Raw genomic sequence first — 13,301 nt, 5'->3', positions numbered from 1 at the left:
TAAGAAGCTGCTCAGTTTGATGATCTGCAAAATGAAAGTCCAATATGAGCCTGATGTTGGCATAATGACTGTCAGGCACTCGAGGAGAGGGCTGTGACTAACGCTCAGACAGGAGGAGGTGATGGGACATTTCAAGGCTGTGTCCTACTCAGACGTTGGAATCAATCTGAATGTTTAAAACAAAGCTTAGATTAAGGCTTCAGCTTTTTTTTTTTAGTTAATGCTTCAACAACTATATATGCTGACAGTAGCTTCATGATTTGATTTAATGCTTGTTTGTATAAAGAGTAACATAAGCACAGATTACCAGCTGGACATGAACAGCTCTCTGTTGTTTAAATGATTCACATTAACTGGTCTAAAGGTTTTTAATAGAAGAACTCAGCTTTGAGTGCAGTGAACACGAGATACATTTGTAGGTAGATATGTTGCAAAATATGAACGTTTGTAGAACTTGACATGAGAAGTAAAAAGAAAGAAAAGTGAACTTATATGTAAAAGTGTTCGTTTGTATAAAAAAATCCACACACATGTGAAATTAGTTTGATGTCACAAATAAAGGAAAACATAAACGTGTGGTGTCAGAATTTGAACCCAAGGAAAATATCCACACATGGGTGATCTTAATGTGAAGCCACAGAAATGATGTTCACAAATGTATGGAGTGATATTAACCCAAATAAAATGACAGCTACAAAATCTTTATTTACCATTTAATCTGATGTTATTTAATAAAAAAATAACTTTTATCCTTTACAACCACAACTCTGCTGTTACAACTTCTCAAATCTACCCCTACAACTGCACAAATTCCTTTTGCGTGAATGTGCGCTGCTTGAGTTTTGCCACAAATTTTTGCAAGACCTCTGTAGCAAAACAAATTTTTACTTATAGTGATGCCCCCTCCCTTCCATGTGTGTGCGTGTGGGAGGAACTGACCAATAAGAGGGGAGAAGGGCAAAATTAAAGACGGAGGGCGTAGTTTCCTTCTGCAGGTTTCACAGTTCATAGTGATCCACCATGGCACAACAATCCCCAGTAAAGTCGTCAAACATACCAAAAGACTAGCAATTAATCCAAATTGTCTTTTTTTTAATTTTGTTTAAATACTTTAATAATCACTACAGGTTCACATTTTTTACTCTAACTGTGATAAAAAATGTATTTTCACATGTTTTTGAATATTTTTTCAATATAAAAATGAGCATTTTAACAAACAAGTTCACTTTTTTCCTTTCAAATTCTCACATCACATTCTACAAGGTCTTCCTTTCTTAAAACATATCTAGCTCCATAGATGAAGACCAACTTTAAACTAAGGAAAGCTCCAGAGACAGCTAGCTTCAGCTCACAGCCTCCTTAAACCCCCTGCCCTCAAGTCAAAGGGTCACAGAAACACTGATTTCAAGTTAAAATTGCTTTTTTTCACTTGTCTATTACTTTAAATCAGGGGTGGCCAACCTGCGGCTCGCGAGCCACATGCGACTCTTTATCTTTCGGTGTGCGGCTCTTTGATCAATTTACAAAAAAATATATATTATATTGTTATGAGTAGTGGTGTGCCAATAAATCTAAAATATTGATATATTGATGCCAGCGTTGTGATCAGTAGTATTGATCAATACTTGGGTGATGAGATTGATACTTTAGTTTCAGATTCTTTTCTCAACATCTCACATGTGCTCATAGCTATCTTGATCGATAGATGTAACTTTGTCTCTTCTGCAGTAAAAACTAAAACTTGTCTTAGACATGGCTGCAAGTACAAACTTAAACACTCTTACAAATGCAATAAATGTCACTACAGAATTTGGAAGTGTATTGATTTTCATTTGATGTCTATTCGTTTATGTGTGAGAGGAAATGCATTTGTGATGTGGCTCTTTGTAGTACCACTGTAGTTTTTGTGGCCATTGGTCTCTGACTGGTTGGCCACCCCTAGTTTAAATCAGTATCACTTTGGCTTTTTGATAAGACCCTTTTTTCTCTTACTGATCCCCATGCTGTTCCAAACATTTGATACTGATGAGTCAAACCCAATAACAACAGCATTAATTCCTCAACAGCAAAAGTCTGACACGTTTCATCCAGGTCTTTCTGGAAGTCCCTGTGCTTCTTTGTAGATTTCCCTGATTTGTCGCTGTAGACGGCCTGCTGCTGTGGACCTGCCAGACTCCAGCTGCTACAACTATTAACAGTCTCATTATTACCATCACAGCAAGAACACCTGTGTTAATTTTAGAACCCTGTCTATTTCTCTCTATGTCTGCGTCTCTTCTCTTTCTCTCTGACACCAACACGGTCTCAGCAGGCGTCTGTCTGACATGGGTCTGGTTCTGCTTCAAGTTTCTGTCCGTTAAAGAAGTTTTCCCTGCTGGTGTAACTTAAAATATGCTGCAGAGGTCTTTACACATGGTGGATTAAATGCAATAACACTCCTTTTTATAACTTGTTGGGTCTCTGTTAATGACAGTACATTAGCAGGTCTGAACCTGCTAATTTTTGTTGAGTGTCTTCAGACAACATTTGTTTGGATTCGGGGCTTTATAAATAAAGATTGACAGATGATTGACCTCTGTGGGAAATATGTTAGCTTCTGTTTATAAACATTTTAAATCTGTAACCTACACAAGATGAAGAATATTTTAATTCTGGATCAAGTCTCTTGACTATGAATAGAAATGTTCTGTAAAAAAGAGTTTAGTGTATGCTGCTTCCTCTAATTGTATTCATGAATAATTATCCCATAGAGGGTAAAAATAACTTTTTAAGTTTCAAATCAATCAAGTCAGGGTTTTTAAAATATCTGTAATTATGAAAATGTCGAATTTATTGTATAAAAACTTTCAAAAGTAGCCAGACAGGTGAATATATTGTAAAGCATAGTGTGTGTGACTGTCTCATTGCTTTTCCCCAAGTGTGTTCCCATTTGACTGTGACACAGACACACAAACATGAGAATGTGTGTGATGTCTTTTGCTAACTGAAGGAGTGTCCCTTCCTTTTGGGACAGCGGCTCCAGTACGGATAAAGAGCTGTCTGTCACATCCTCGCTGGCAGCCCTCAGAGCGAGAAACAACCTCCACCCCTGCCCCCCCGGTGAGAACTCCTTCTAATATTCACGAGTTATTAATATTGATGAGCTCCTTTTATTGCCCCATAGATCTCTGTAATGGTTTTGTAACTGTTTACCCTGTTGGCAGTTACGTGGGCAGTTATGGATGGTTTTGTTCTTCACTGTGGCAGATTTCAAGTGAGCTTTTACAGCCTGTAATCTATGTATGGATAGACAATTTCACCACAGTCTCCATTTCATGCTTAGGGGACCCTCTGGGGATTTGTTGGAGGGTGTTTATTCAAATAAAATCCTCAAGATGTCCTCCTACATTTATTAAGATCTTCATTACATACCCTGGGTTTGAAAACAAGACAGGAAACAGGAAGACAAACAGACTGAGGGAGATTTTTTTGAGAGCTCCAGAGCCTGAAATCCAGCCTTGACGCCGTGTTGGAGCTTTAATATGAGCTGACAGGGTTACATGTGTATGGGGACGTGATTATAGGACAACTGGGATCAGCTTCTGAGCTTTGCACAGAGTTTCTTATACATGATGAAGTCTCTCGATCCATCATCCTCGAGTGCATAAAAGACTTCAAACTGCACAGTAAATGTGTGTGTGTGTGTGTGTGTGTGTGTGTGTGTGTGTAAATCCAAGAATGAGTGCAGCTATCTGTATGTGTGTGTGCATACATGAGGAGACACTTTGTACTGATTTACAATACTAGGGTGTGTGATTTCATGCTTTTATGCAGTGTGAGTGTGTGTATTGCTCACACACGCACACACACACACACACACACACACACACACAGACACACACTCACACACACACACACACTGGGATGGCAGGAGTTGCAGGGCCATGAGCTCAGAGTCTTGGATTAAACGTGCTGTGAGTAAGCAGCAGAATCAGAGGGGAAAACGCTGAGTGATGCTTTCGAGGACCAAAGCTTGCATGACTTCCTCTATGTTCGTGTGTGTGTGTGAGCAAGATAGAGAGGGAATGAGTGTGTCTGTATTAATATTTCAGCATCAAAGCTTCCTGTCAGTCAGTTTTATGGAGTAATAAGCTATAGATTGACGTGAGAAAAGGGCTCATTTACATTTCAGCGACAACTGGGAGCCTTATTTTTCCAACTGTGTGTCATGTATGAGAAGCAGGGGCGCCGCCAGGGATTTTAGGTTCCATGAAAATAAATATTGCTGGGCCCCTGTATAATTTTATTAGGGGCCTTTCTGGGCCCCATGTCAATGATGGGCCCCTAGAACCCCCCCAGTGTCTCCTTAGGAAACGGTTTTGATTCAGTATGATGTTTTAATCAAGAGATTTCATCTTACCCCCATTACACATTGTGATTCAATCTAAGTTTCCTATAATTCTTCTGCACGTGTTAGTGTACAGCTCCTTGCACATTAGCCAGGTTGGTCAGTGTTGTATTTACCTCGTCGTCGTCAGCGTCATAGTGAGCGTACTGCTGCTCCAGCAGCTCCCTCTGTCTCCGCTCCTGCTCCAGGGTCTGCTGGATGAGCGTTGCCACCTCGCTCTGCTGACCCGGACGCTCTCGGCCAATCACAAACCTGTGACGATAAGTACTGTTACAGAAATCACCGACACACAGGAGACAAGCATTCACATCAAATCATCATCACAAGCAGGCGTTAAACTCCTCATTATAAGCTTTATGAGACATTTCCACACTTTGTAACACCTTTTTTCTTTTGCACACTTGTTTCTGCTCAGAACATTTGCTTTTGTTGCAAAGAGGAAGTGAAGGCCTTTTGAGAAATGTGGCATCTGCAGAGTGCTGTATAAATGATATCAGTGTATCTTGAAGGGGCTACTTCTAGTTTAAGCCGCTCTTGTTATTTCCTTTTTGTAATGCCACATTTTGTAAGGAGTGTTGCAAAGGTTTGCAGGGCACCGTGAAGTTACATCACAGTGGGCACCATTTCCACAAAGATTATCATATTTTTCAAGACTCCCGTCAGTTGTGGGCCCTTAAATTTAGGGATAGGCTGAATATTGTCTGGGCTGATTATCAGCGCTGATATTCGTCATTTTGAGGTTTATTAGCATCAAATTTTCTTTTTAATCTGAAGGTCAATAAAAATTTAATTTAAACTGTGTTATTTTGGCTCTGATGCAGCTGCACCTCTCTGTCTCCAGCATTGTCCCACCCACAGTGCTATCTGATTGGTTACACACAGAGCCATGGCTCAGGTAACAGCCAATCAGCAGTGAAAGCTGTTAAGATTTGAACGAAATGATTAGAAATACTCACTGAAAGTAGATGTTTGTGTGTGAGGGAGAAAGAGAGTAAAAACCTAATGAACTGTATTCTGCAAAATTTTGACACCAATATTTTCCTTTTTATTACAAATGAATATTAGCTCCAAATTTTGTTTATCAGCCTCCTTGACTAGTAATAATCGGTATCAGTATCAACCCTGAAACAAAAGAAAAAAAAAACATTTCTCTGCTTTTAATTGCAGAACTCTTGAGCCTGTGTGTTTTAGCGTAAACTAAAACGGACAACACCTTTAAATACAAGAGAAAATGTTTAGTAAAACAGACCCCATCCCTGCACTGCATGCCTAAAGGTTTGTCCTTTTCTCAAGCATAGATTAACATGTGTATGAACTGAATTTCTGTAACTATCTCCTGCCTCTGTCGCTCATTTGGGTGTGTACGTGGGCAGTGAAATGACCACAGCAGTGGCTGTGTGAGAGCAGCTGAGGCCCACAGCCACAGAGCAATGACAGGGATATCTGCTGACGAATCAGGGCAGGGCTGGGAGACTGGACACACATAATAATGTGAGCAGACGGTGGGCCCGGCCAGGCAGCCGTCATAACGCTGGTGGGGAACGAAATGGAGAAAGTCACAGGCCTTGGCTTTGAGCTTCAGATATCAGACCGCTACTGTGATGGCACATGGGAACTACATCCAGTCCACTACAAATGAAAAATGATGGAGGCAGGAGGAGAAAGGAGAATGGGACAGAGATTGTGTAAGAAGAAATAAACACTTTGCAATCACTTCTCTAACTCCAGGTTCATCACTCACATACCCTTGCTTCCTGTAAGCAGAAAGTGTTTTTTGCAGAATGTGTCCTTCACTATGACTCAGCCATAAGTCAAAATAAAACTTAAAATATCTTCTGCAGTTTCTTCTTCCCCTAGCTCCAAACATCACCTCCAAACCAAGAAAAAACACTGAATTATTCCTCTGACCTATTCTCACATCTCCAACCCAGCAGGAGCTCTCTGACTGCGTGTGTGTGTGTGTGTGTGTGTGTGTGTGTGTGTGTGTGTGTGTGTGTGTGTGTGTGTGTGTGTGTGTGTGTGTGTGTGTGTGTGTGTGTGTGTGTGTGAGAGAGAGAGAGAGAGAGTGAGAGTGTGTGAACGTGTCTGAGTGAGAGTGGGAGAGTGACACGGAGAGGGAGAGTGGATTTAAGTCAGGGTCTAATCAAGTGGATTCAGTCCCCGAGAGCTCTTTCATATAATTCTAAAGGCGTAGTAGAAAAGGGCCTTACGCTCCATCAGAGAGGAGTATTTGATCTACATGTGAAGGAACAACTGAAGGGCAGGGCAGAGATAGTAAAGGAAAAAAAAAAGAAAGAGGGAAGGCCCTGGCTGAGCAGAGTGCTGAGCTGTATCGAGCGTCCGGACAGCAGGGAGGTCTGAGGAGCTGACCTGGAAACAGCCTCTCTCCTCACGCATGGGGACTCTGTCTTGGTTCCTCTTTGCCTCCCGCTGTCCTGAGGCTGCCACACACAGCGCTGCTTCAATCCAACCACAGAAACCTTCACTTCTGATCTCATTTACTCATATTCATACCAGCAGGGCTCTTGTTGAATATGCAATATGGTGCAGGAACTTGACAGGTCAACATTTTTTAACTTTTGCTTGACTAGTAAAAAATAAAGACGGAGGGAAACAGGAACGAGTGATTTTTAGGAGAAATGCTACCTCACCACAAAGCCTGGGTTGATGGCCATCAAGGATGTCAGCATGGGATCACACATTACAGATATTACTCGTGATGGGGATGTGTTTGGACTCATGAATAGATTTCCTGATTTTCTAAACTTTTTTTTTTTCTACATTGGGATCCTTTTTTTTGTGTGTGAATCCCGGTCATGAGTTTCACTGTATACATTGTATGGTATTTTTTTTTTTGTGAGCCTTTCACACAACTTTTCCTGACTTCTCTGTATCAGTCATCCAGCCGTTAGCATGCATACTCCTGCTTCTCTACAAAAACACTTCCAATATTTTAAGTCCTGTTTTTTTACAGAGCTGTACAGTGTCATTTAAGGTTGGTAAAGTAATCCAAGAGAAAAGTACTGAGTGCATTTTTTAGGACTATTCAGCTGTAGAGTTTAGACAGAAGTACTCATAAGAGCAGAAAACTGTATTTGTATAGCTGTAGATATTAAGCTTGTCCCTACAAAACTGATGGTATAGAAAGAAAAATTAGGTTTGTAATATAAGTAGAACAGAATTATGCACATTATTTTTCAAAATGTGTGACAAAATGCAGATTAAAAAAAAAAAAAATCAAGGAAATGGCTTCTTGCTGTAAAATACTCCTGTAAAATACATTGTTTTACTGTGCCATGCTATACTGTACATAGAATAAAGTGAACTATAATATAGTAAATCATATTATAGTACCTCCTTTATTAAGAAAGGAGAGCAGAGGATGTATTTCCTGTGGCAGCTGTAGAAGTTCAACTTTCCAAAGACCATCCTCTCGTCCTCCATCACAGTCTGGTGCGCTGCAGCCACAGTAAAGGACAAGTGCAGGCTGCAGCGCATCATCCGCTCTGCTGAGAAGGTGATTGGCAGCAACCTTTCATCTCTCTGTGACCTTTACACTTCCAGGACCCTGAGGCGTTCAGGTAAGATTGTGGTTAGACTGTTTGAGACTCTCTCCTCTGGTAAGAAGCTGTGGTCCATCAAGACCAGAAACTCTCGCCACAAGAACAGTTTGTTCCCCTCTGCCGTCAGCCTGATGAACAAATCCCTCCCTCCCTCCTCCTCCTCCACCTCCTCCTCCTCCCACATAACCCACTGACTCTCATCATGGAACTGATTTCTTTCTTTTTATGCGTTACATCGACGCCCACTGGGCTTAAAATAGCATAGCTTCTACATCGCACCCTTGTATTTTTTTTTTTCTTCCATTTTCTCATTTTTATTTTTCTTATATTTTCCTTATAATTTATATTTTATATCTCAACTTTTTAAAACCCCACTTCATATATTGTAATAGCTTCCTATTCTGTACTAATTAAGCTGTTGCTTGTTCTGTGTCATTTTCCTGTTAACTGCCAAATTCCTTGCATGTGCAAATGTACTTGGCAGTAAAACCTGATTCTGAACCGTTAATCTCAGAGACACAAAGTCAAATTCCTTGTATGTGTAAATGGCTAAAAAAGCCAATTCTGATTCTGATTCTTTACTATGTTATACAATACTATTTTACACTTAACTATACTAAGCTATACCACCCCATAGCTTACTGCACAGCTCTTTTCTTGACAACTCTTTCCTTCACTCTGACATATCTTCAGGGGGACCTCCTGACTAAACTTGGCCTGGATTATTTGCTGCTAGAAGTCAGGGTTAAATATAGCGAAAAACTGCAGATCTAGGACACTTGGCCATCAAACCTCTGGTGATCAGACGGGAAGATGGAAGGATTTACTGAAAGGTGGGAGTCGTGGGAGGAGTGAGTGAGTGAGAGAGTGGGTGGGTGGGTGAGACATGAAGGCAGAAGAGAGAATTGAGAGACAGAGAAGAGTGAAAAAACAGGTTTCTATTCCTGCACCCTACATTGGGATTGTTACATAGCCAGGTACTAGTACATACTGTCTTATACATTTATTTGTATAGATTTTTTTCCCTTGTTCAATTGCTGATGCTGATTTTATTAAAACATTGCACACTCTGCATACTTCCTTTATATCTTGCACTAGGTCAATGGATGAACAGGTGATGGATGGGAACTTTTCAAGGCTGCCTCACCTATAATCCCACATCCTGGTATGCAGAAACCCCCTACTGTCAATATTAGCTCAGCAAACAGCATCTGTCCAGCCGACAGTCTGCTCTGATACTGCTGGATGTGTTTTTATTCAGCCACCAGCTTTCCCCAGGCTCTGTGCTCTCCACACATCTATCTTCACACAGCTGAATCACCACAGAAGAGGGGTCAACCAGAAGAGGACGGAAGTTGAAAACCGCTCTAAGGACATGGATTATTTAACACCATACAACAGCTTTTCCATCATAGCTGGTCTAGATGGATGGGTCAATAAAATATACCAAAACAAGGTGTAAAAAAGAGGCTTGAAAGAGTTTAAAGCAGTGTGAAAACCATACATGAGATGAGGGGAATAGGAGGAGAAATGATATGAATAAAGGGAGAGTGCAGGTAAAAATAAAAAGAGAGGAGGAAACACTGCAGCAGACCCAACCAGGAGAAATGGGAAGACAAGAGAAAAAAAAGTGCTCAGAGCTGAGATAGCAGCCGCACACTGTTGCCAAGGATAGCACTGGCTTTCCAAATTAAAGCCCTCCTGCCAAGCGGTGTGTGTGTGTGTGTGTGTGTGTGCTCCCCATTGCTAAATGAAACCTGTGCCAGGAACCGCTCAACTGTCAAAAGCACAACACTTTCGCTACATATTGTGTTCCCATGTTTTCACTCCCTTTATTTCTGATTGGGGAACAAATCTGATCTACTTCAGTAAATCAAACTGTTTAAATGATTTTTAGCTTTATGCACAATAAAAGACGGGGTAAGAACAATCAAAACACACCATGCATCTCTGCTGAACACGCAGGACATTTTTTTTTGCCCTTTTCTTCAGTATTCACAGTTTGTCTGATCCTGTATGCTAGTCGTCTGGTCTTTGGGCTGATAGCTGCTTGACACACTTTGGTACAATAATCTGATGTTAATCCAAGGATCCTCATCAGTGGAAGACAACAGATAAATCTCGTATGTCTGAATGAAAGTTACAGAGCATTTGAAGCACCACCGGATGATGCAGTAACCTTTTCATGGTTTGTGAGTCTTACCTGACGACGCCTGATGTGTTCCTGAGCACGGAGGCAGCAAAGCTCTGTGTGACGCCTACCAGACTGGTCCCATCCACCTCCACGATCTGGTCGTTCACCTTGATCCTGCATGTGCACAAAAACAGCTCTCAAAACTTTGTTCAGAAATCATCCATCATATTTAATTCATTGTTTCGTTTACTGTTTATTCTGATTTGACCTAAAGACAACAAGAAAAACTTTCTGTAACTTTAAGTTTTTGCTTCAGATCAACACAACAGTCTGTCCTGCTGTAGACTGAATTGACCTGAGGGATCCTTGACAGTTTATCAGTGAGTTTAAAAGTCCCATATTATGCAAAAATCACTTTATTAAGTCTTTTAGTGAAATTTGTGGGTCTTTGGCTTTCCTCCCAGCCCACAAAATGTGATATTTAATGATAAAAGCTGTACTTAGTAGTGCTTGTGAATGTAAAATCCTGACCTAAAACAAGCTGTTTGGATTTGGGAAATTTGCCGACATCAGCGATTCCCTTTTTTGACCAATCAGGAGCAAGTCTGACCTGATTGGTCCTGAATCCAGGCGCATTACCAACCATCCACCAACAAACCTCGGACCCTGGAAATGTGAGTATTTTAAATGCTGTGTGCTGTGGAGCAGATGTAAGAGCTTTTCCTCAGTGTCCCCCCTGTCTCTGTGTTAGCTTCAGGATGCTAACTTTAGCTGCAGTTAGCCTGTTGTTTTAGCCTGTAATGTTACAGTAAATGAGCTTGGCTGTTTTCTAAACATTGTGCACTCAGAGCTCGGGGCGCTGCTCTCAGTGACATGGAAGAGCGGGGCGGTATCAGCGGTGCCTCATTTACATATGAAGGTCACACCCACTAAATCAGAGCGTTCTGAACAGAGGGGCTATGAGAGCCTGGAAACAATGCTGCTAGGCTTGATTTATTGGCTTTTTGGACCAAAACATGTTACTACCATTTCATGAAGACATCAATGATCCATATTAAACTGCAGAAAAGGAGCAGAATATGGCACTTTTAATGTGTGCTTTGATTAGGGGAAGGGGTGTGGAGGAGACAGAGGCATGGCACCCATATTAACACACTCAACAGTTTGTCCTCCCACATGATGGAAACACACATGCAGTCAAAAAGTGGCAGATACTGATGCAATGCATGTACAGTGTCCCAAAGAATAAACGTCATAGTTACATGAAAATTACTGCAAGAGGCAAAAATAAACTGCCTTGTTACGCAAAGTCACATTATTTTGAAAATTACAGCAGTGCCAGACTTTCTTCCTGTCACAAATTCGCACTGATCGGGCCCCAGACTGTTGCCTAACCAAGAGACAGAAGAGATGAGGCTCAAACCAAACTCTGGGGCTAATGAGGTACACAGCTCCAGACACGCTGAGAGGCCAGCCAAGTTCTTGACCTGAAATGAAACTCCTGATGATCCAGCACTCATGACTAGTATTTTACAAAACCCAGAGGAGCAGTTTTTACTAAATATTCAGCAAATAACCACATGAAAAAACACCAGACAGAGAAAGAGTTACAGATCCTGCATAATTACTGTAGTAAATGTATAAAACAAAACGTATCTCTCTTCTTTTTTAAATAAGCTTTATACTGCTCTACGTCCTTGCTTAAAGAAACACATGCATCATTGTCGTCTTCACCAAAGCACTTTGGTCGCCACACTTAATCTCCAGCTGCTTTTTCATAGATCACAAACAACATGCAGGACTGCAAAAATGAATGGCTTTAATATATCTCTTCAATATCAGTGGATTAAAAAAAATTCAATTATACTCCAATCGTTTTCAATAATCACACTTTTAATTGAATTTAATGGCCAAATTAAACCAGGACAACTAATTTACTCAGGAGAACGATGAGTGCTGACTCTGGGAAACAAAATGAAGAATGAGAACTCTCTTTAGGAAAGTTTATCTCTTACATATATCATATTGGCTTTGATATTGACTAAACCTTTCGATAAACATGTTCTGATTTACTCAAAATTTCCACATACTGTGAGATCTAACTGTAATATTTGTAACAAAAGTCAGTGAGTGATGAGGATCTAAGTGCTGAGTTCTCCTTGAATGATGAAAAGCCTCTTAACTCAATTTTTCTTGATTTGCATGACACTGAAGGGTGTAATTTTCATAAATCACATTAAAAGACAAGGATGTGGTTTCAGCATTCTGCAGATAGCTGTTATTAAAAGAGCACTTAGGACTGCTCTTCAAGAAACGTGAAAAGAGATTAATAGAAATGTCTTAGTGGCTGAGGAAAACCTCAACACAACGTTACACAACTTAACATTTTCTGACTGCAAAATCTTCTGCAAATTGCATCAGTTGAGGGGAATTCTGGTTGTTTTGGCTCCTCAGAATCCAATTTGTAGCCTGTCAACACATCATCCCGAGCTGCCATACTGATAACCAGGGACACATCAATCTGAGAGTTCAACAAGGAGTGAGCTTGTCGTGTGTCAGCCGGCAGCTTTTATAGCGCTGGGGTACTCAGTTTGGTTACACAGCTGCAGAGTTAAGGTAAAAAAAAAAAAAACACAAATAAAGTGACGGCTAATGAAAATAACAGCTTGAACATTAGGACAATAACAGACGTACACGTTGTCGTCTCATACTCCTAATAATATCTCATCTCAGCAAACAAACACCTAGGGTCATCTGCTCCAGACAATACAGTGAGCCACAGCCAAGCTCATTTATCTGTCTGCCTGTGAGCTCAAGGGTGTGTGTGTATGTGTGTGTGTGTGGATGCACCAGACCATTAAGCTCGACTCAGCAAAAGAGAAAGAAAGGGTAATGATGGAAGGAAATTACATTCTTGCCGTCCCGACTCTTCCCCTGAGCGTGTGTGTGTGTGTGTGTGTGTGTGTGTGTGTGTGTGTGTGTGTGTGTGTGTGTGTGTGTGTGTGTGTGTGTGTGTGTGTGTGTGTGTGTGTGTGTGAGTGTGTGTATGTGTGTGTGTGTCGTGTGATGGCACCTCCAAAATGAATTGAGCACAAGTGATCCAGCGTTTATTCCTGGAGTCCTCAGTTCATTCCTCCCTTGTTGTGATCAAGGCTTATTGTGAAATCTGTCACAGGGACACGGGCAGAGCCGCAGATTCATAAATAAAGAATGAGCT

The 13,301-nt window shown here is 40.9% G+C and overlaps 1 protein-coding gene across 2 annotated transcripts in view; it reads right to left on the bottom strand.

Annotated features, from left to right (window-relative positions):
• ppp1r9a (protein phosphatase 1, regulatory subunit 9A) overlaps positions 1-13,301 on the bottom strand; it is a 63,484-nt gene that overhangs the window by 23,042 nt on the left and 27,141 nt on the right. For both annotated transcript variants that reach the window (XM_074686318.1, XM_074686317.1), the window contains exons 5-6: positions 10,154-10,258; positions 4,504-4,639 (exon numbers count right to left, since the gene is read on the bottom strand). In XM_074686318.1, the coding sequence (XP_074542419.1) occupies positions 4,504-4,639; positions 10,154-10,258 (241 nt within the window). The remainder of the gene's footprint in view (positions 1-4,503; positions 4,640-10,153; positions 10,259-13,301) is intronic.

Source organism: Halichoeres trimaculatus, unplaced genomic scaffold, assembly GCF_033239565.1.
Source record: "Halichoeres trimaculatus isolate MK-OKI-2021-1 unplaced genomic scaffold, fHalTri1.1 fHalTri1_scaffold_14, whole genome shotgun sequence".
Classification (NCBI taxonomy): Eukaryota; Metazoa; Chordata; class Actinopteri; order Labriformes; family Labridae; genus Halichoeres; species Halichoeres trimaculatus.
This window is presented reverse-complemented; position numbering and strand designations above follow the sequence as displayed.